Below are 24,195 nucleotides of genomic sequence, written 5' to 3'. Positions count from 1 at the left end.
TCAAAAACCCATCAATGTAGCCGAATTAATACAATTCTGCAAAGGGGAGTGGGCCAAAATTCCTCCACAGTAAAGTAAAAGACTCATCGCAAATGTTACTGCAAATGTTTGATCGCAGCTGTTTCTGCCAAGGGTTGCATAACCAGTTATTAGAAGCTGCATTTTTTGCATTTTTTTTTAGAAGCTGCATTTTGTGTTTACTAATGTTGTCTTTATCTTATGTTAAAATTAGTTTGATAGTCTGAAACATTTAAATGTGACAAATTAGCAACAATAGAAGAAACTGGGTGAGGGGCAAATACTTTTTCACAGCACTGTAGATAATGTGTTGAATGTAAGAGAGAACTTGTGTACCTGATAGTGATTGTGCTGGCCCATATGCTGAGGACTGGGATAGAATCCTTCACTGGAACGTGGACTAGGATAACCAGGTCTGCTGGGCTGCAAACACACACATGCACACCCCTCTGTCACTATACACCCTTATTTGCCTTTGGATGAGGGACTGCAGTTAGCAAAGGTTAAAGAGGCACACACAAAATTATTTTGTGTGGACAGGTAGTCCAGGCTGTAGAAGGGTAAAAACCAAAACAGGCATTAAAAAGGCAAGCAGTTAGTTAAACACCCAAAAAGTAAAAGAAGCTCTTTTTATGTACTCTTATTTAGTAGCTTGTTACACATGGGGAAGGAGTGGGATGGATATTAGAAATTACAAGACAGGACTGGACAGTGAAAGCATCAAGTCCTCTTCTGACTGGTTGAGATGTTGCGCCACATTCAGCTGTGAATGGAGAGAACAGTTTAAAGGCACGTCTACCTTAAACACCTTCTCATAGAGACAGTCACGCAACCAACCCTCCGGAGGAGCAGGGGAAAGAAAGATCCGAAAAACAGGAGAATAAAGAGTGAAACACAGTGGCACAGACAAGACACAGACAATCAAGTCAAAATGAGGCTGGTGCAGTGGCCAAATGTGCCCTTTTGCCTGTTGTGAAACCACATTGTGACATTTTTAGTATCCTTATGTAGAGCACAGATCTGGCGGTTCATACAAGCACAAAATTTAACTGACGTACAATGAGTTCATGCACATTCATGTGAGTTGCAAGTAAAGGCAGTCACTTTATGTTTAAGTCTGCGTTACATGCATTCATGTGGAATCAAGAAACACTAAGTTGCCAGTTTATCTACACAAGTGGTGCTCCAATCCTGGTACTGGAGATCTACCACCCTGAAGAGTTCAGAGCCAACACACCTGGCTCTAAGATTCAGATGCCTCTGAAGGCTTTCATTACCTGGATCAAGTGTTAGATTAGGGTTGGAGCTGCAGGGTGGTAAATCTCTAGGACCAGAATCGGGCACCCTGATCTACACACATTGGTCATTTTATCAAATACATGTGTCATACAGCAGTGGTTCGAAAACCAGTTCTCAGGGACCCCAAGACAGTCCACATCTGTACTCTATCAATATGTGTCCAAACTTGGGTTGGAGCAAAAATGTGGACTGTCCAAGGATCTTCAAGGATTGATTTGAGAATCACTGCCATACACACCAATATCTAAAGTTTGGAATCACTGACCAAAAGTTTGAAATCAATGTTTTCAACAACATAAAATCAATGTGGTTTCAGATAAATTTATGAAATGAATTCAGTATTTAATCCAGTTCCATGCAATTTCATAGCTTTCAAATAATTAGTTGGAAACCAGGAAGTTGTTAAAAAAAGGTAATGTCAGATGTGTTCATAATAATGAACAGAGCTGTAGATGATTAAAAAACAACTGAGAAAGCTACATATGATTTACTTTAAAATAAAATTAACATTTAGAATGCCTCGTATTAGAAAGTGCTGATATAATACAATACAATTCATTAACATAAAGGGATTCCAAACTTTTTAGTGGTAGTGTAGTTGCATTTTGTAGATTTACAATTTTTCAGTCCCCCCTATCCTGTCCATCAGTGGAAACGGACCACCACGGGGCAACCACTGACCAGATATTGTCTGGGACGTAGATCATTCTCAGCACAGGAGCCGTGGTAGCAAGATGGTAGTGGTAGTTAGCGTATATTGCACTAATTTAAGTTTGTTTTAGGGCTGCTGGAGTTTGTAATACTATGTACACTTTCTGCCCACATTATTAGACACAGCTACCTTGTTGATAAACTTTATAGTTGTACAGTTTAAGATTAAAGCTAATCTTTTTCTCTGCACAATTTGTATCACCCATTGTGTAGCTCTTGATTTTCTGACCACTGCTGGCTGTATATATTTATTCTCAACCCAGCAGTGACACTAAATGGTGTACGAAGCCTGGTACTACTGTTCCTGATACTAATGCCAGACACACACACCCCCTGACATGGTGTCACTTCTGTGCTGAGAACAGTCCACTGTTCAAATAATATTTGGTCAGTGGTAGTCCTACAGTGGTCCCATTCCATTGATGGATGGGGTAGAGAGGGGCTGATACATCAGTTATCGTATATCTACAAAATGCTACAAAAGTACCAGCTAAGTGTTCATAATAAACTGGCAGCTGCGTATTTCATAGGGATTATAGGACATTCAGTCGTCCTGTTTATGTTCCTATCAGACCTGCCTGTAAGGGGTGATAGTGAGCATGTTGGTTCAGGTTTGGTTGACGTGGGGGGAAGCAGGGTGGCGCCATGGGACCGCAGGCAGGGTATTGGGCAGCTTGGGAGTCCGTGGGAGGCAGTGAAGGCCTCCTCCGGAGCCTGGGCCCCTGGTGGGGTTGGTTGGGAGTCTGGGAGTGCAGCGCTAGTACAGGGACAGCAGGGGGCTGGAAGAAGCTGAGTGAGAGCTGAGAGCTGAAAGACTTCTGCACAGGACAAGCAGGAGCAGCAGACAAACAGTCCATGCTAACACTGTGCTGCAGGAAGAGTCTGCGGGAGGGCTACAAACAGACAGGAGTGCGCACGTGAACACACGCACACACACACACCCACACACACACACACACACACACACAAACAGGCACACATGCAAAGCCAGACAACACAAGGACACAGAACATGGATGACAAGAGGAGATATTTAGAAAGGCATGACAAGAACGCAAACATGAGCCACAGCTAAGACATTTACAGTACAACACTCATGATAGTGTGACAATGACAGACAGACATGAACACTTGTGCAGAAGCAGTCTGAATGACTGCATGGTCATGAATAAGCTCAGCAGAGGGTGAAAGCGTGCTTGCAAGAATCTCTGAAATCACATACAAAGCAGCAGAAAGAGTGCAGGCTAGAGAACTAGCAGGAGGTGACCAGCCAGACCCATCAATCACCAGCAGTCAAACACTGGTAGCCTTCACGCCTGACTTTCGGAAGGAATCCTGGAAAGAATTTTCTACGAAAACATAATATGGGCAGGCTAAAACTAAACTGGAAAGGTGTGGCTCTATCTACCGTATCAACTCTATCAACTAAAAATTATTTTAAGAACATTAAGACAATCAAGGTCTCCTTAAGCCATTTAATTATTTATCCCCTTAAACCCTAAGGAGTGTGTATATGGGCCTACACTTCAGTTCCTCACTCTCAAAAGTACAAAACTTATAAGTTGTACAGTAATTACCAAATAATAAATAATATACTACATGTCCCATTACTGAAACAAGCCCTCAACTGAACACATACAACTTCTATAATCTCCACAATAAAGCACTGCCAATACAATGAGGTGCTCTGGAGCAGCCACATATAAGCCTTAGATCACCATAACAAGCACTGGCTACAGGGAAATAAAGCCCCCATCTCAAAGCACTGGGATGTGAAGCAGTGGAACTGTGCTCACTAGGGTAAGGAGTCGGAGTGATCCAGAACCAATTATCCAACATCAGTGCCTGATCTCACTAATGCCCTTGTGCCTGAATGCAATCAAATCCTCACATCAATGTTCCAACATCTGATGTAAAGTCTTTCCAAAAGACTGAGGCAGCAAAAATCTCCTTTAACACCCTTAATTTCAGAAGAAAATTAGAGCAGGTGCTTACAAACCTCTGAATACATGGTGTAGTCACTGAATAATACATACTACTACATAGATATTACATACAACTTAGTAACTAAACAATAAGATGATTCAACTTAGAATTAAAACATTTTACCAACCATAAAGGGGTCTATAACACTCATTGAGAGATAAAAGATAATGAAAAGTTAATGAGCTTATTATTTACACAAGTTTGACAGAACCTTTCTAGATGATGAAGTATACAGATAACATTACATTCAGGAGAACGTGTAAAGTCTGGAGTCAGTAATAGAAAGTACACCTATGGAAGAGGGAGAAGAATCCAGCCATAACAAATGAGATTATGCCATATTACAAATATGAAATAACCCAATCACTTGTTAATTAGCTGAATGGGATCAGGTGTGTTGGAGAAGGAAACTGCTAAGTTTCTCCATAAAGAGGGTTAGGAATCACTGCCACATGAACAGAACAGCATCTCAGCATTTGCAGTTAATGAGGATCTGTAAGCGCTTTGTGCAAGGATCTCTAATAATCACAGTCACAAGTTAAGATAAGTTAAGGTAAGGAGATAAAGCCGAGGATTAAAGGATAGGTTTGGTATTGTGGAAGCAAATCACTTTTGAAGAGACTTTTCACTCATCTAAAAGTGACATCACAGCTTTATCAGAGGTGAGAAACTGGCCCTGTAAAATCCCAAGTCTGGATGAAAAAGCTATTGGCTTAAAAATCATGAAGCTGAGAATAATCACTTATCACACATTTATACATGTCAGTATATAAAAAAAAAAATCCACATATAAAGATTACACTTCCATATCACTAAGGTATTAGCATTCAGTACTACACATCAAATTTAATCTTGAATACATTTCATATTAATAGAAAATAAATCTAAAGTAACATACTGGATATATCAAATAAACATGTTTTGCTGACCTAACAACTACATGGAAAGCAGTGACAGGTAATAATTTGTTAAACAGGTAAACAAGCCTCTGTGGCCTCTTTTCAACCTAGTCTCTCTGGGATGCATCAGTGAACAGCAGTGAAACTAAACCACTGCCATGGAATAATAAACATACAAAAATATACACTGTAGATGTTTAGTTATATCAGCTGACCAAGACACATACTCACACTCATCACATTTTCATTTACAGTCTGCATGAGAATTTAACTTAAGTGACATAACTGCTATATGAATGTGATGTACTTACTTTTGGGGGTGCCTCGTCTGACCCTCCTGAGTCCCAGGACACGTTGACCTGTCGCCTCATCTCCATCCGACTGCGCTCCTCCTGCTGCGCCTTCTCCTCCGCAAGGATAGTGCTGAAGAAAGATCGACAGAAAGCACCACGGTGAGCTAACAACATCTTTCCTACAGCCAGAGTTCAGACAGTGGGAACAAATCCAGCCACACGTGCTCCTACAACGAGAGCTTTTCACACCGAGACTGTGTTTAAGTCTGTATGCAGGAGTCTTAAACCAGGCATGCCCACGCAGGCAGATCACAACTGAGTTCCAAGGAAGAATGAGCTCATAAACTACATTGTCATAGAACACCTTATACCATTACAAATGAGAGGCAACTCATTTATATGTAACTATAAGCCAACCATCAATTCAACTCAAGATTCAAGAAGTCACGGTTATGAACATTACAGTAAATAAGAGTCACAATTAAAAACATATGACAACCATGTTTCACAAACAAAGCTATTCTGAAGTTCTCTACGTACTCAATAGCAAAATCTATTTTAAGCTTTGTCCACAATGAATTCTGGCCAAAGTAATTTTCATACCTGCTGTGGACTTGGTAAGTTCTCCCTCTGAGATGTGAACTGAGAGATGGAGGTGTGAGACGCATGGACATTCAAAACTCAATGGTGAGAGAATACAGTTAAAGCCCCACAACTAGGCTCCAAGAAGAGTTATATATAGAAGCACTATTCTGCCTGACAGGCCCAGCAAGTGTGCTGACAGCAGATGAATGAAGGACAGGACAGAGGGAGGAAACACCTGTGCAGATCATTCTGAAATTCTGCTGCTCACTGAGACCCCTTAAGCCTGTCTGCCCATGAAGAGCTTTACCTACACGTTTCCATTCAAATAGGACATGACCAATATGATTTAAAAAATTTGTAATCACTACCGTTTTAAGCATCAAAAATTTCTGATTATCAATGATATAAGTCGACATAATTTATTGTGGTAGTTTTAGTTAAACAGTACTTTACTGACCGACATTATTGTCAGTTTCTTCACGTTTAAAGGTTAAGTCTCAATGTATTTACATGTTTTGTTATTTCAGCCATGACTGCATTTTGTGCTTCTCTTTGCGCTGGCATATGAGCAGGAGACCTTTAAATAGTAAAAACTGAAACTTTTTCTTTCAATTAGAAGCTTTGTGCAATAGAAAGCAAGCTGCTAAATACCAGTGCTTTATCAGATGGATTTTAAATTCACAGGATCTGAATATCTGCCAGTATCAATGGCTAACCGTTACATCATTCGGGCCTGACTCCCAAGACCTTAACGTAAAGCTTTTAGAACAGTATTCAACATACAGCTGAAGAAATCTAAGGAGAGTGAAATCACAACTCTGGTTCCCAATCCTGGTCCTGGAGGACCCCCTGCCCTGCATATTTTTATGTTTTCTTGCCAAAGCAAAGCCACTTCAACTCAGGAAGGGTTTGTTAATTAGCAGATTAGTTGGATCAGGTGTGTTGGGAGCAGGGCACACACTCAAATGTGCAGGGTAGGGGGTCCCCAAGGACCAGGGTTGGGAATCACTGCTCTAAAATCCTCTAAAAATGTAGTGCTAGCACAAGTATATCCAAAAGATTTAAACTTTTAGCAACTTCCCCCAGGTCTAAAGAAGCACAGTACAGTCTCAAAACATATTTTATACATTTTATACATTTATAATCCAATGCACTTACCTGCATATACCCATCCCAAACCTTCATCTGCTGGCATATGTGCAAAACAAAGAGAAAAGAGAAGGGTCCAGCTGTTTCTCGCCTTCTCCCTGCAGCTAGACTGCTAAACTCAGGGGCAGCCTGTTACACTTGGCTTAGGGCCCCTGCATTAAAAAAGGGAGTGCATTCTAAAGTGTGCAATGTATTGGACTGCAACTGAGTAACAGTTAGCCATAAAGCCAATGTCAGAGACTGGGTAGCAGTATTGCCACCTATATCTACTTTCATAGTTTGGAACCTCTTACAGTAAAGTTAGCATTTGTTCTGTTTCATGGCCAGGTGTCTGACACAGAGTGGCACACAAATGTAAAAATACACCCCAAAAATATGGACCCTTGATTCCGGTTGTGATCTAGTGGTTGATTGGTTATCATCAATTAGCCTTAGTCCTGAGGCAGCATCTCTGTTTCCTCTAAAACAGGACATAAACCTCTTCATCATTGGCCAAAACTAAAACTTTAGACACACTGAGCTTAACACCAAAAACAAAAACAAGCTGATAAACAGTTTGCATAAAATAAACTTACTAAAATTATTACAGTACTTAGGATATCATTTTTGGCTAAATGTTTTCAGTGGCGGAATAATTGGTGCATCCCTAACTATTATCAGCAACAGCTTTACAATCACAGTCACATATTAATGTGCCACAAAATTCACTGTCCTCAACAACAGAGAACAGCTATTCATCCAAAGCAATGAACTCCATTATTTTAAGGTATAAGTAGGACTTTTTTCCTGTCATTTCAAAACCTGTGGCTACAGAAATCATTGTCAAGCTCACAGAGACTTTCTTTTCTGCTTCTGTTGTAGAAACAACATGACAACACTTTTTCTTTTTTTGATACTGATACCGGCGTTGATTAGTGGTGTCAAACCTGTGGTATTCAACTTCTTTGGCATACTCAACATGAACAGTGATCCCAAAAACCAAGTGTCACTTTTGACCATTTTTGGTTGAATATTGTCAGTGGCCACATATTTGTGTCCCTAATTATTATCAGTAACAGGCTTACAGTCTCATACTAACATTAAAATGCATTAGCATTAGCACTATGATGGAGCACAACAGCTTACATAAACAGTAACCTTATGTATGTGTTTTACAGCATCTGAAGGCATGGAGAAAATGCACTGCACACTTCAGCAACAAAAACACAAAGACCACTGAAAAAAGCATACACATATGCAGCATTTAAAGACGTAACTCCCTAATAGATGATTATACTAGCCACACCTGAGGCGGTGCATCCAGTGCCTTTTATGGGCCTGATTATGTGGTATAAATAGTGTTAACAGTGCAAATATTTACATCGTTTCCAGGACACAGTGGCGCAGTAGGAAAACCTGGAAAACGACTGATGTGGGAGGAAGTCAGGGAGAGAGTCAGGGGGAGGGAGAGAGAGAGTCAGGGGGAGGGAGGGGGGAGGGAGAGAGAGAGAGAGAGATAGAGGGGGGGGGGGGGGGGGTGTGGGGGGGCATGAAGGTGCTTTACGAACTGTACTAATGTGCATACTGTACAAAGAGCAGTCTGGCCATAATACTTTCCTTGTGCTCAGCCACCACAGCATTCAGAACTACAAATTGTTGTGATGGTGCTATGTTCAAATATGCACCATCACAAAATTTATTACATCTATGAGGGGCCTTATGAATGCACTTCAAAACAATAGATTCCATATATAAACAATGGCTCCTTTTATACCACTAACAGCTCCAATATGACTAGTGACCCACAAAATGGAAAGATGTTGAATGTGTAAACAAATGGATAAAGAGTACGCTCGCCAGCTAAACAAGCATATATGTCCTTTCAAATGAATTTGCCCAAAATGATGTATTGAAAACGCATCAGTGACTTGCACTGCGTGATTTCTCAGCTTCCCGGCACTGCAAGCATGTGTGTACATGAATGGGAATGCTGAGCGGGGAACGCTCACTTGCATCATCAGTGATGTCTAACATTTCTCGTAGCCTACAGTGTCTTTACCTTAATTCTCTACCTGTGCACGGGAACGGGCGTGTGCATGTGTGTCAGCGAATGATTAAGACAAGGAAAGAGTAACAAATGAATACAGAATATAAGAGAGGCTGAGGGGCTGTGGCTCTGACTATGAGATTGATACCGTTGCGATGCAACTCATGAGATTATCTGTAGACAGGAAGTGTCACAGACTTGGTGGACTTAGTCAGGGCTAGAGAGGGAACTTCCCCGGCATGTATTCATGACTAACCTCAAAGGTCACATGGCTCTCCTGCTGGACTGCCAGGTACTTTGCCCTTTCATTCCAGTCTAGGATCAGTTTTGTTGCCTGCCCTGAAAAACTTAGCATTTTAGGAAACTAAAGACGGTGCCAAAAGTCGACAATACCCAGCAAAAATCAATCTTTAGGTATGTAAGAAAATACAACTGTCTTGTTGAAGTGGAAATTTATCTAATTTTTTATGTCCCACTACATATTTCTGAGACATAACGCATGCACATTGATCTAAAAAAACTCAAATTACTATTCACAGGTTTTTAGCGCCCCCTGGTGTCAACGCAAAAATACTTTCTAGCACACACAAAGATATGTGTATGCAGGCAGACAAAACAAGCATTTAAAGTGGTAGACAATGCAAGGACACACTGAACTGAAGAAAAAAAGATCACGCATATGCTCATCATACAGTGTCATTCTAGGTACTGACCTGAGCTGTGCTTTGAGTTCGTTGAAGCGGGGCCGCTTGCTGGGGTCATACGCCCAGCACTTGGTCATCAGGCTGTACAGGGTCGGGGGGCAGTTGGGTGGCATGGCTAGCCGCTCGCCATTCTCAATACGGCCAATGACATCGTTGTTTTTCACACCTTGAAAGGGTTTGACCCCGTACATCAGGATCTCCCACATACACACACCTGGAAACACAACATGAGGAGGAATTTACTGCCGGCATAGCAAACCAACAGAAACACAGGAGGAAACACTCAAACCAAACCAATCACATAGCAGATATTAATTTAGTCACTATGCCCATGTGAATATGCAGGATCTTCAGCCGCCTATGTAATTCAATATCTTAAGCTATGATTTAAAAAGGAATTCTAACAATTTTTCAAAATGCTGTGAAGTCTTTCAGAGAGGTTGAATGTGAAATGGTGCATTGTAGAAAAACTTACCAGCTTAGCTTTCTCTACAGCAGTGGTGATAGGAACCAGGGGTCAGAATGTCTACAAAGCAATTACAGCAATTTTATTTGCTATCCAAAATGACCAGTGAACTTAGATGTGTCTTCCGAGTTTTTGTATGTGATGTTGATAACAGCAATATAGTGATAAATCTGTTTTCTTGGGTATTATTTTGCCCTAAGACACCTAAAACCCTGCACATCCCTCTCTACCATGAATGGATTTTAAAATAACATTTCTAGCAAAACCTTCTCAAACCTTTATAAAACCTCTCGGGCATCAGGTAATATTTATTTCATGTAATTACCTGCTTTTAGGGCCATTAAATGTTTCAGACATCTGGTTCCTATCACCATTACTATGAACAATTCTGACTCCGCAAGTTCCTCTAGACTGAAGCGTTTTACATTAGACCACTCAGAATGACTAAAAAAAATTACAGGAATTCCCCATTAACATAGTCATTTTTTTCAATGTCATGATGCAAATATGTAAGAGCAGCAGTTCCCGAACCTTTCACAGTCCTGTGTCCCCTTCGATATTAAACCTCCTGTTGTGTATCCCCTCTGTTTTTTAGTCTAGGCATAATCTAAGTTTCAAATACATTTAATCTAATCTTTAATCCAAGTCCAGGAAACTGGCACAACGATTTGTACATCAGCGCACACACTGTGAATGATTGATGAGTCACCACAGATTGATGGGAAGGATGTGCTTGATATGACACGAGTAAATCCACAATTGGTTGTACAGGAAAGAATTTTAGTCTTGCATCATTTTCCACACCGAGTCTGTGACTAGATTTAGTTTTCATTCTAGTAGTTTTCATTCTTTTCCACTTAGCTTGTTTTTTCTGATTAAAATTAATTAAGTACTCATTCTTTTTCATTCATGCTTACAACGTAAAATGATTGGGGTAGGATGCCACTTTGGGATGCCAAATGCTCAGACACTGCCCTGTCTCTTGCTCAGGATCTTATGGATGGCCAAGTTCCTTGTGTCATCTGTCTCAGTACTGTACGTACTGTGCAAAAGCCAGAGACTAACCTTCATTTATTTAATTTCTAGTCAAAGTAGCCATTATGTTCAAGTTTGTTCAACTTGCATAGGGAAGGGGAGTGTCTAAGGAAAATAAGTAACAACAATGCAAGACCTGGTAGACCACCAAAACTGTCACCATCAGATAAACAGAATTTAAAGTTTTCATCTTTAATTTCAATACAATGAGTCTGAAATGATGTGTAGCTGCCAAGAAGCCCCTACAGAGGCAATGAAATAGACAAACAAAACTGTGCAAATCAAGCAAAGAAGCTGCTGGTGTTCTCTGAATAATGGACTGACCACCACAGAGTCCAGACCTCAACACCACTGAATGTGTTTGGGATTATTTGGATCATTATAAGCATTAAATGCAACTTCTAACACTGAACTTTGGAACTGTGAAAAAATCTACCTGATTTCTTTAACAGAAAGCAAGCATGAAAGTGAAAGCCAGAATTTTCTGACCTAAACCCAACACAGGCATACCCCAAAGGGATGCATGTACCCTAACTTGGTATTGGTAGAGTTAGAGAAAACAGCTGCAAACTGCACATGTACTCATGAAGCTCACGACACAGAGAGACTGGAAGAGATGATTTACACCAATGTGAGCTGAATGAGAGATTCAAATCAGTCAAATCAGAGTCAAATGTCTGCAGCTCTCTGGAATCTCACACACACACACACACACACACACACACACACACACACACACACACACACACACGTACACAATAAACGGAACTGCTTTATTCACACACACCAAAATTCCATAAGCTTCTGTTCTCTCTAAATGTTCACAATTACACAATCAGACACTCTTTTCCACACACACACACACACTCTCTTACCAAACATCCACACATCACTGGATGAGGTAAAGCGTCTGAAGTTAATAGATTCTGGCGCCATCCATTTAATAGGCAGTTTCCCTTTAGAGGCTAAAGAGACAGAGAATACGGCTCAGTTCACTTAGACAGCAAGGGTGAACTCACTTATTAAACACAGAAAAGGAATGCATTATTAAACAGAAATTGGCAAAGCTGTGGAATGTACTACAAGACTAATAAGCAGACATGCTAAGCACAATATAAGTACATATCTTGTACTATGACAGCAGTGCTTTGCATATGTCTCTGTCAAAATGAAGAGCCAAAAACAGTTCTATTTAAAGAAAGCCCACCTAAATAAATTAGGTACAGGCAGTGTTTGACAGTTATATAAAGATTTTAAACATACAGCACCAAAAATATATTTGTGATATTTCTCATATTGCCAGTATAAACTTGTCTCTATCTGTCATGCAGTGAGTGTAGTTGCATTTGGTAAGTGGACTACGGAGGTAAAACCTTTATAATAAGAGCTGTCCTCCATGTATCTGGACAGGCCGAAGTCGCCCAGTTTCACACAGTCTACAGATGACACCAGCACGTTCCTAGCAGCTATGTCCCTGCAGGAGAAAGCAAATGTCATTTTAAAGCCACAGGCAGAAGCAGAACTGAAGGAGCATGACTTCATTACAGACGGGTTGTCATGGAGAGCACCTATTGTGAGAGAGATGAAATGCAATGTGGCGTCAGCTAAACCCTAATTGGAAGGCAGCAGACGGGGTCATTACGGGAAACAAGGGAAGTCTAGTTTATTTCTATGCACAAGACACACTCACCTGTGCACAAAGCGCTTGCTCTCCAGGTAGGCGAGTGCTGTGCTGAGCTGATAGGAGAACAGGATCAATGAGGCTAAATCCAAACCGTACTTACGCACTTGCAGGAAAGAGCGCAACTGTAATAATAAGAGGAAAAATGTATTCAAACATGAGAGCAACTGATAAAGAACTGATTGATTTGATTAGTATTTTATATGTATAGTATTTTATAATATATTACTATATACATAAACACAAACACACACACACACACACACACACACACACACACAGATCTAATGCTCATGTTTCTCCTCCTGATTACATCATTCACACAGAAATGCAAAGCAGTGCTTAAACTGTCCATATCGTAAAAAAAAAAACAAAAAAAAACAATTTCCCATTTTTAAAAATAAATAAATACATACAGTTCTGTTTGATTTAATATACTTCGGTCTTTGAGGCACAGTAACAAAAACAACCAGCTAAATTCTAAGGAATATGGGCCCTTTAAAGTAATTCATTTCATTTGTCAGAGTTTATATCAATCACTCAGTGACAGCATGGATATAGACAGTTGGACAACTAATGCTCCCCTTTCCTGAGGTACTTCATTCTTGTAAGAAAAGCACTGACATAACTTACAGGTATAAGATATAGGTCTTGTGTAATAGAGTTGATGTTTGTTAGACAGTCTGATAGCTCAGCGTCAGTACATAGATATTAATAGAAATACTGCATCTTCCACTCAGCAATTTTTCCCACTCGATATAGCAATCATGTCCAAAGATTTATGAAATTATTATTATGCCGCCTTAAACTAGCTGAACTTCCTAGCCATGGACACACACACACACACACACACACACACACACACACTTAAAAATATGTATTTAAATCATTCCTGGTGCACCATTATGTATAATAACTTCTTTTTAAGTCCTGTAAGCTCTGTGATTAAGTCACTGAACATTTATGGAACAGGTGTTATGAAAAATTAATCTGGTAAAATTTGGTCTGTCTGAGTGAAGTTTTCCTGATTTGCCTAACAGCCTATGCTGGTCTAGGGCCAGTATCCTTGGTCTAATTCTTGCAGTATCTTTAAAAATAACAAACTGCTCACCTCTCCCAGAGTGCAGAGCTCCATAATGATCCAAACCGGATTCTCTGTGATGACACCAATCAACTTTACAATGTGTGGGTGATCAAACTGCCGCATGGTCACTGCAGAGGCACAAGGAGAGATACTTTAACGACTACATTTACATAGCATGAGCTACTTCAGTCTGATAAACACATCATCATGAGAATGCCTTTTTGCCTGGGCATATGGTTCAAGTTGGTGTCCACAAAAACTAAAACATAACTATGACTGAAATAACAACATATGAACACATACAGCACTCAAACGTTCTGGGACACTTCTATTATTCCTTTTTTTTTTAGACTGTTTGATTTGTTGACGCATTGTGGAAATTGTGTTTTGACAAAAAAATCCTGTCTGTGAGAAAGATTACAGACACACTGATTCTAAAATCAAGTGTTTGCCTTACTTAAGTTTTCTGTTAATTAACTAAAATTGAACTTTGAGATTCAATTTGTAAATGTGGTCATTATTGCTGGTTATTATAACTTCACTGATGGATGCAAATGAATAGATGATACATTTACTTTAGAAAATAATAAACGAGCAAGACGTAACTTGTATTCAGAGAGTGTCCCAAGACTACATTCAAGGATTGTAAATAAAAACCAACAACTAAACTAACTAAGGGATATTCTATAATGAGACTATGTGAGTTCAAGGAGACTCCATAATAGACCACAATAGATATGTTAACAGCATTAAACTGTATTTGGGGAGATCAGATATAGACATAAACAACTCATATTCTGCTAGTGAGAGAACACAGGCATAAACGTGATGCTAGATAAAGTAAAAGTTAAAACATCCACAATGAAGAACAGAGGTAAAATAAAAAGACATGAAGAGTTCTGTTTGGTGTATACACTCTCCAAGACACTAAAACGTACCTCCAAACTCACACTCAAAACACATAAATGTTGGAGTCCTCTGTAAGACTTGGACAAGACATAAGGAGGCTCTCTAACAACAGCTGCTCTCTTACAACTTCACAATGTTTACACTTTTCTTTGTCTTTCACTCAGTTACATTCTTATGTCTTATTGTTATGGAAAGTTAATGTAAACACTTGCTGAGTGAGGTCAGGGTGAAATCACACTGTGCTTCAAAGTTACAGGACTCTGTCTCCATAAACGAGCTGACTGAGGAAACACACAGATGAGCTGGAGACATTTGAATATGTATTCATGATACCATAGAAGGTATGAATACACAGCCATCAACAATACAATATACAACAATGCATATTCACTTATTTACACTAAGGCTGTCAAAGTGAATGCATTAATATTGCATCGAATTATTAAAGCCACTACCTTTTTAATGTTATTTACTTTAAATGCCCTTAATGCATGCTGTATGTTAGTATGATGATTGTAGCTCTCTTATTCAAATACAGCTTTTAAATGGCTTTTAAAGCAATACTTGCAGCATGCTGAACAGTGCTTCTGGGAGGCCTATGGGACAATCAAGAAGTAATATAAAAACCAATAATAAAGCACAAAGTTACAGTTTTCCTTGATAGCTTCCACTGTATCAAGAATCCACAAGCTGTATGAACACGAATGAGAGCAAGAGGCTACAATCACAGACGACCTGGACCCCTTTAATGTTTACATGATATACATGATATATACAATCATTGGCTGGAACATGCAGCCACTGTTGCTCTAACTGGATGTTGGTAATAAACTGTTTATTCTATAGAAATCAAGCGATTAAGTGAAATCAAATGACTTCCATGTTCAAGTTCACGTGAATCCTGCATTCTCACAATGACAATAATGCCAATGAATTATTGGACGTAAAATATTCTGTTTAAGCTTAATTTGTTTACTTACATAGCTATAGTAAAATGCACTACATATTAAAGATGCCATAAAACGCATTTATTCAGTTTTTTGAAATTGTTCTCTGATGTCTACACAGAAGGTATGTGACTTTGGTCGGGGTAAAATATGCCCAGATGTGGTTTTACATATGATGTGGTTTTACTATGATTTGGCCCTAGAATGAAACAAGCTGGTTTTCACTTTTATGGTGCGCTTATGAATAATTTGATGAGTTCTGCTCATCATTAGCTGATTTACAGTGAAGCACCACGATGGCTCACACAGAAGCAACATGTCTACACAGGCTTAGACAGAAAAATAAAATGAACCTCCATGTAAATAAGCTAGGCCATCATAGGTCATTTTGCTGGCTATGCTAGTTACCTGGAGCTTGCTAGTAGCTAACGTTACCTGTACCAGCTGCTTTCTTTCAATCTCAACAATAACACGAAGTAAATTACAGTTGTTAGCTTTCGATTTAAGATAACCCAGCTTCAACTGTTAAAAAGTGGATAAAATCACACAGCATGGGGTTGTGATGCTACAAAACTTGGAATTGCCCCTCCATCTCTTCAGTGTCAAATGCTGAGTGAAGCCTGTTCAATACTGTCCAAGATTTGAGAAACTGTCCAGAGTGAAATGTGCAGAGCAACTAACAACTTCAAATTAAAGTTGTCCGGGATTCTGTTAAACGTGTGAGCTGAAGTTGGCTTTCTATTCGCCAGCTTGTTGTGTGAATATTCTGTTCCACCTTAAATGGTGCCACAGTTACATTCTAGTGCCTGTACAAGGTGTAGGTGGAACGGAACATTTGATTAAGAAGCTGTGAATAGACAGCCAGCGTCAGCCTCATTTAAAGATGAACTTCAGCCATTAACATTGACAGTTTGGTTCCTTGAGAAAGGTATGAAAAGTGCCGACAACCTGTCATGGCCTGGAATGGTACATTTCTGCACGCAGCCTCCATTTTCATTCCTGTTAAGGTACGTCAGTTCCAGGTACCGAGCTCTTGGTATTTAACTACGCCAATGAAAATATATTTCATTCTATAGCACATTTAAGTGGAAAAAATCCTTCTTAATCGTCAATTTTGAGCAAATAAGACCAATGAGCATTAACCGTGATTAACTACACACACAAAACATTTTGGCTATACAACACCGTGACACATTATGGATTCTGAAAATTCTGTACAGGCCTACCTAAATGTTCAAGTAAATTACTTAGACTAGCACAGCGATTTCATAAAAGATCCGAAAGTGAAAGATGGAGTTGACAATACACAGCAATTAAGAATCAACAAATACATACACAGTTGCAAAACATGCACACAAGGGTACTGTATATGTGAGTGTTTATATTGTATATGATCAGTACTTACAGGCCTCCTGGAGAAATTTCTCTCGGACACTGTCAGAGGTGCTGTTTTTACAGGTCTTTATGGCCACTGAGAGGGCAGGGCTCTCCTACAGAACAATAAACAGATTATTTTCCAAAATTTATCAAAAACAAACAAAATCATAACTGAACAAAAACAATGTATAAAACGTTCAAAGATTTCAAATTACTTCACTGGAAAAGGATAAAATCATAGAGCATTTAAAATGACTTCATTAACCAAATATAAAAACATTGTCACAGAAACACGTGTCCATCAGTTTATTTTTTATTTTAACAGGGACATTTAAAGAGCCCATATAACATGCTTTTCTTCAACTTTATTTTCACATTACACTTACAATGTTTGTGTGGACTTGTGCACCAAAAACAGTCATAATTCATTTCACCATTTTCCAACCTCTCTTTGCCCCTCAGAATTAAACATGCTGTTAAATTTATTATGAATGGGTGGGGCTAAATAAGCAGATATATGCAAATGTGCTGTTTTTTGTGACATCACAAAAACAATTAATGTAAAACAGTTTCAATTTACAGGCTGTATGGTTTTCATGATATGGGCCCTTTAAAATATGCATTATTATAATATAAACTGACAACTAATCAATCAATTATTGCTGATTCACCAAGTACTGAGAAATTGAGTAATCAAGTTTAATCAAGCAATTGTGACAAACTGTACTGAAATGTACTGAAATGTTTTTTTGCAGGTGTGCTACGATCACATGCAGTGGACAGGAAGTTGACTACCGGACAAACATAGACTCCTTGGTGGACGTCTCCAAACTGTCCTTCTCCTATACAGCGACCCAGCTCAATCCTCTCTCTCTGGATCTCGTAGTCCCTGGCTGAGGAAACAAATGATTTCAGAATTATCATAACAGAAAACAGCATTTCAGATGGCCACACTTGGAGTCCAGGTGTCAAATATCTCAAATGTCTCAGAGTGAGAGCACTGATCCAGGGTCAGTCTGGCCTCTCACATCATAATGAATATGACAAGGCAGACCCTAAACGGTTACTTTTACACTGAAACATTTGATGCGTATAGATATAAGCTCTAGACAGCATTTAGGCAAACATGGCAATCAGTTGCAAAATCACTGGGCCCTAGAAAAGTTATAAATAATCAATAAATTAATTTACAGGCTTGCTTTATTCACACAGTTACCACTTCTAAACTAAAAATATACAGTACTGCGCAAAAGCCTTAGGCAGCCAAGAACATTAACAGTAAGTGAGTCTTTTGTTTGTTTTTTGTTTTGCCAGTAAAATCACAATATACAGTCATATGTAAAAGATTACATGTTAATTGATTTTCTAAGTGTAAATAAGCTATCATCCTCTACAATGAACACACTTAAATATGGTATTTTTCTGCAAGTTTTAGTGCACAAATTCTCTCTTATATTTTACATACTAGGGGAAAAAAATAAAACACAATATATAGAATGTCATCATTCTTGTACAGGTCACATTTGAATGTTTTGTATGTAATGTATTTATTCAACTGTAGAGTTGTTTTAAACAAATAAATGCTTAGTGATAAATAGCTTTACATATCATTTTCTCAGATTTTTGCACAGTACTGTATAAATCTGCAGGAATCAATGAGATCACATACTGTTAAAGGATCAAAACAATAGTAATTTATACATGCAATAATCAGAAAAACAATTCACTCCATGGAACTCAGTTTTACTGAATTTAGGTTTAGATTTTTGACAGGCTCGAAGAAAAAACAGCTCATCAGCCACAACCAAGGAACGCTGTGAAAAGGATAAACACTGAACAAATACAGCAACCAAAAACTCTTTAGAACTGCTCCTTCTGGTTGTTCAATATAGCCATTAAGCACACTTGTGAAAGTTCATGTTCACAGAAATTAGTAACTCGGGACCAAAAAAAAGTACACAATCACAAACTGACAGGCAAAGGAAAAGCACACACACACACTTTCCCTCTCTCACACACACACACACACACACACACACACATAAAAGGTCATAGAGGTTCAGCATTGCACAAGCACAAGCAAAAGAATGGAAAAAGCAAAAGACCTTTACCTTCATCTAGTCCATAGTATTCTGGAGTGAGATTAATGTGAGAAGAGACAAAATTGGATATATAACACTGAATAATGTCAAGATAGTCATTAATGGCTAATCCTTACAACAGTAAAGTTCTAGATAATGTGGACTCTTTGGTTACAATGGAAAATGTGAGCTTTTGTCTTCTACAACGGAATGCTGTCCCACTGCCAGACAGCATAGTAATGTGCTACTTGTGAAAAGGTTTGTGGAGTCTTTGCAATTACCTGGATTGCCGCATGAACAACTCATTAAATGTGATCTAAGACACAGTACTCAAGACTACAGGTTTACAGCGCAATATATTCACTGAACAAACAGTTTAAACGACCAAGCGTGTAAACCTTCTAAAATAATGACCTCATGAATTGAAGCCAGGTGTTCCAGTGGACTGAAGTGTGGCATTCACCTGCCCTTCCATACAATAAATCACACTTTTGTTGGTTACCTGCTCTATTGCTGTGCAAAACTGATGGAAAAAGTGTGCAGAAAACTTGAGAAAAAAATTAAGGTCAGAAGAACCAGAAATGTTTAATATAGACCTCCAAGTCTCTTTTATCAGTCCACCGTCAGGCAGATAGTTTACAAATGGAATCAATTTGGCACGAATGCTGCTCTCCCTAGAAGTGGGTGTCCTACAAAAGTCAGTTCAAGAACACACTTGAGATGGAAGGACTGATTGAGTATGTATCGTTATCAGCCTATTTTCAGCCCAAATATGCTATTGGCCAATATTTCTCTAACTTAGGTGATACTGAGAGCTGATCAGTGATGTTAATACATAAGAGCTCCGCTTATTTCAATGGTTACGCTAGCCTGAGGCACCAGAATGAAACTGCAGCATCATTTAAGGTGGAACAGGAAAATTTGAAACAGAAGATGTCAAATAACAAGGTGACTTCAGCTTCATCAAACGTTAAAAGGCATGAAAAAGGATGAGGATGTTGATCTGTTTTTGTTTGACAGGTGGGCAACATTAACTTATTTTTGCTGTTTTACAGAATCAATAGGTCGGTACTGTTTTGTCTGGTGGCTAATGTTTGTGGTTAGCATCGCAGTAGCAACTGTAGTGAGTATTCTAACCTACAACCTAGCCAACATTTGTTATACTGCTTTCTGTGCTGTTTTTCACTTTAACATTATCTTTAACTTTATCATGGCATTTTTTTTGGACAAAGTTTGTGAAGGGTTTTATGGCCAAAAGTGTTGTTTGCCTTGGCAATGCGCATCCATGAATTTGGGAGGCAGAGCTTCTGAAGGAGCACTGAATGTGTTGCTGTTAGGAATCACTTCTGTGCCTTTAAACGCGCCATCCAGCTCCACCCTCGATCGGTATCGACTATCACTAATCATGCTAAAAGGTGATCAACGATCAGTATCGCCCCCAAAACCACTGAACGGTCATCGGATGCACAGTAAAATACTGAAAATAAAATAACAGCTGAAGAGGTTATGACAAATAAACACCACCCCTCAGAACAAAAAAGGAAGCCCACTTTGCTTTTTCACAGCACTACTGCAATGTGAGATGATAAAGTTGGACTTATTAGTAAACGTGCGCAGCGTTATGTTTTTGTACATGACACTTTTCCTGTACAGAAGTAAAAGAAATGTCAACCGTCATCCTGCTTTTATTTATTTTTTTTACCTTCTGTTATTTTCTTAGAAGCCAAATAAACTGAAGTACAGATAAAGTGTAACATGTAAGTGTGAATGAACAAACAGACATTAAAAACATGTTGCTTCCATGTGTATTTGGCAGCTATGGAACAAGACACCTAAGCTACAGATACAGAAAGTTGCGCATCATGTCCGTATGAAGAACTCACAATCTGTGGTAAACAAAAATGTTCTGAAGCCCATACGTTTTGTCTTGTTCATATTTTTCCCTCCCAAATTTCACTGGACCCTCAAAGTTGTTAAGCAGTCAAAATACAAATAACACCACACCTATGTTACAAGAAAGCTAACATTCATGTGCTAAATGACATCAGACAATAGTAAGTCCAAGAATAGTAATTCAGCTCTATTCCCTGTTATACTCTATAAAACACCACCAGCTGCTCAAAGTGCAGGCTACTACTGCCAAAGCAACTTTCACTAAGTGCTAAGTGCACGTTGAGATGGTCATTAATTTGAGATTGTCATTTTAAGATTAATTTTTGAAAACTGAAATACTATTTTGCTACTCAGTTTATTTACAACAAAGTGTTCAGTGGTTGTTTGGTTTCATTTAGTTCTTTCATTGCTCGTTTATACTGCTGACTTTAGGGGAAGGTCAGAATATATTATGCTATATTCCTTTCATGCAGAAATTCAGATAATATCAAATTTCAAAAACTTCTTACAGTAGTATGTGCTAAATTATGGTTCTATATTCTGGTGCACAAAACATGATTTTGGCCAATCGGTAACAAAGTCAGCCCATCTCTACCATCTGAAATGATGTGCATGCCTATAACTCAGAAAAGTATGTATTTGTATGAAATGTACTTGACCATAGTAAGGAGTGCAGATATAGGCTAACAGCCATATAAAGGAACAGCATGAAAAGCCCAGGACTAGCTCAGCAGAAAGAAACACCCCAAGATCAACAGAGGCCGAGAAAGTAAACAGTAGACGAAAAAGTGGAGCACACACTAGAAACTAGGTTAATGCTGTGCATGAGTTATGAGCTAATGAAAGGTTTCAGGAACATCTGCTCAGCGAGGTGAGGAAAGTCAGTGCAGACAACATATTAACCACAGCACAGCTGCCACACCTCCGACTCGATCCTGGACTAGCTTTCCCTTCTAAAGTCTGTCTGTAAGACATTAAGGAAAAACAAACTACTACAGTACTGATAGCTGCATGTATCATTCTGTGTCAGTCTGTTAACCCTCTCATTGTTGAGCTTGGCTCATTCTCTTGTACACAAATGCTAAACTATATCCAATTGCACTAAAGTACAAAACAGCAGCAATCTATCCAGCATCTCTGACTCACGAGTGACAACTCATACTCACTGGAGGGCATGGTGTATGCGTCCTCTTCATCTATGATCTCTGCATAGTCGTCTGTCTCTGTAGGAGAGGAGGGAGAAGGCAGAATTAACCAAACAACAGCAGTAGAACAGCTTGAAGAATCATCAATACAATTCACCACAAGGCCAGAGCCTACTTTCTATAGTACCCCTAAATGACAAGGTCCTCAAGAAACTAGTAGACCCCCTCTATTCTCAGTGCTAAAGAGTCCCTCCATATTGTTCTCCTCCAGCTCAGCTGAATGTTTAGCAGGTTTGGCAGCCTAATAGGATCTGCACAGCTGTGGCATTTAAAAGGGAGAGGGGGAGAGAGAGAGGAGAGAGGGAGAGAGAGAGAGAGAGAGAGAAAGAGAGAGAGAGAGAGAGAGAGAGAGAGAGAGAGAGAGAGAGAGATGAGCAGGATGAGGGTTTTTTCTTCACAGCTTTGGAAAAAGCAGATGAAGTCATGGGTAGATCAGCACTCACTGTGTCTCTCCAGTCTGCTTTTAAGGAAAAAGTTACAGTGTTTCGCTGCCAAGAGGCCGGGAGAGGCAGAAGAATGCAGCTGTAGGAGGGAATCTCTCTCTGCTCAGCTGGACACTAATATTAAGCCTGGATACAGTCGCCGACATTATATACTGTTTATCAGACCGTATTCATTGATTTCCAAATGTGATTGCAAAATATTATATATAGAACACAAATACACTCAGATTAGGCTCCCCAGAGATCAGGACAGCTGCCAAATATTTCACCCCTGATCAGGGAAAGAAAGCAACAGCTGCTTTTAACAGATAAGAATCCGAAAAGAACACACCATGGCTATACCAACCAGACAAAAACACCCTGAATCTCACAGCAGGCTATCATCAGGGTGGTTCCACATACCAATATCAAAAGTGCATTAATGTCAACAGTACTACAGATGGCCAATTCAACCAAGCTGCTAAATAATGGCCCATGAAATAGCTCAAAGCTGTGCTGTTTGTCACAAAGTAGATCATGTTATCAAACATGGTGTGTGGATATCTGGTGGGGACACTACAATGTTGTCTAGAATGTTCTAAGCAACACCTACTGAAGCAATAGTGTTCAGACAGATCTAGGGCAGACTGATTTGCCTTTTAAATGTTTAGCCTGGGTGAATTTGGCCATACGAGAAACAAGAGCATGACTTTACCGTCCCCACTAATCTCATCTGCAGATCCAAAAGAGTATGCATGTGAGAGAGAGAGAGAGAGAGAGAGAGAGAGAGAGAGAGAGAGAGAGAGAGAGATTGTATTCATATTTTAGAAGCAACAAAGCAAGAATGGACAGGTTTAGAGTTGTATATTTAGAGTGCACATAGTAGAGGGGTAACAATTTCATACATTCGATACAGTATCAGAGAATCAAATACAGTGATATTCGAAACACTGCATTGATACTGAAAACTATTACCCGTTTTCTACCCCTGTCCTATAATTTGCCATCATTCAAGGAAATTACCGTCAAAGATCAAAACTAGGCATCTGAGTGCACCATATCAGAGTAAAACGGGAAAGGCAGGGGGGAGGGGCTTATGTTATGCATGTTCCCACACTTAAATGACTGAGGATGCTAATAAATTCTATAACTTGTGTTTTGCTTTTCTGAGCCAAAGCAGTCTGTGTAGTACATAATTAGTGCTGTAGAATCAAAGACATTTTAACATATAAAATATAGAAAATTGAAACGAATCTTAACCTCAGAAGGGAAAATCGTATTAAACCTGATAATATATGCATTGCTATACCCCTAACATTTAGAAGTGGAGGGTAACTGACAAATGTGCTTAGACAAGAGTTTAATATGTTTGGCAACAAAGTCTTCAAATGACTGCTTGGCAGAAGCTCTAAATAAACAGGCTGTG

General features: G+C 39.2%; 1 protein-coding gene across 12 annotated transcripts in view; it reads right to left on the bottom strand.

Annotated features, from left to right (window-relative positions):
- ptk2ab (protein tyrosine kinase 2ab) overlaps window positions 1–24,195 on the bottom strand; it is a 92,035-nt gene that overhangs the window by 13,774 nt on the left and 54,066 nt on the right. For 4 of the 12 annotated variants that reach the window (XM_036583894.1, XM_036583869.1, XM_036583870.1 and 1 more), the window contains 12 exons: window positions 22,309–22,365; window positions 19,280–19,300; window positions 17,964–18,061; window positions 17,197–17,281; window positions 13,963–14,063; window positions 12,861–12,976; window positions 12,544–12,644; window positions 12,046–12,135; window positions 9,679–9,883; window positions 5,224–5,335; window positions 818–856; window positions 355–441 (listed from right to left, as the gene is read on the bottom strand). In XM_036583894.1, the coding sequence (XP_036439787.1) occupies window positions 355–441; window positions 818–856; window positions 5,224–5,335; window positions 9,679–9,883; window positions 12,046–12,135; window positions 12,544–12,644; window positions 12,861–12,976; window positions 13,963–14,063; window positions 17,197–17,281; window positions 17,964–18,061; window positions 19,280–19,300; window positions 22,309–22,365 (1,112 nt within the window). The other 8 variants (XM_036583872.1, XM_036583873.1, XM_036583874.1 and 5 more) reach the window with 6 other exon arrangements.

Source organism: Colossoma macropomum, unplaced genomic scaffold, assembly GCF_904425465.1.
Source record: "Colossoma macropomum unplaced genomic scaffold, Colossoma_macropomum, whole genome shotgun sequence".
NCBI classification, from domain to species: domain Eukaryota; kingdom Metazoa; phylum Chordata; class Actinopteri; order Characiformes; family Serrasalmidae; genus Colossoma; species Colossoma macropomum.
This window is presented reverse-complemented; position numbering and strand designations above follow the sequence as displayed.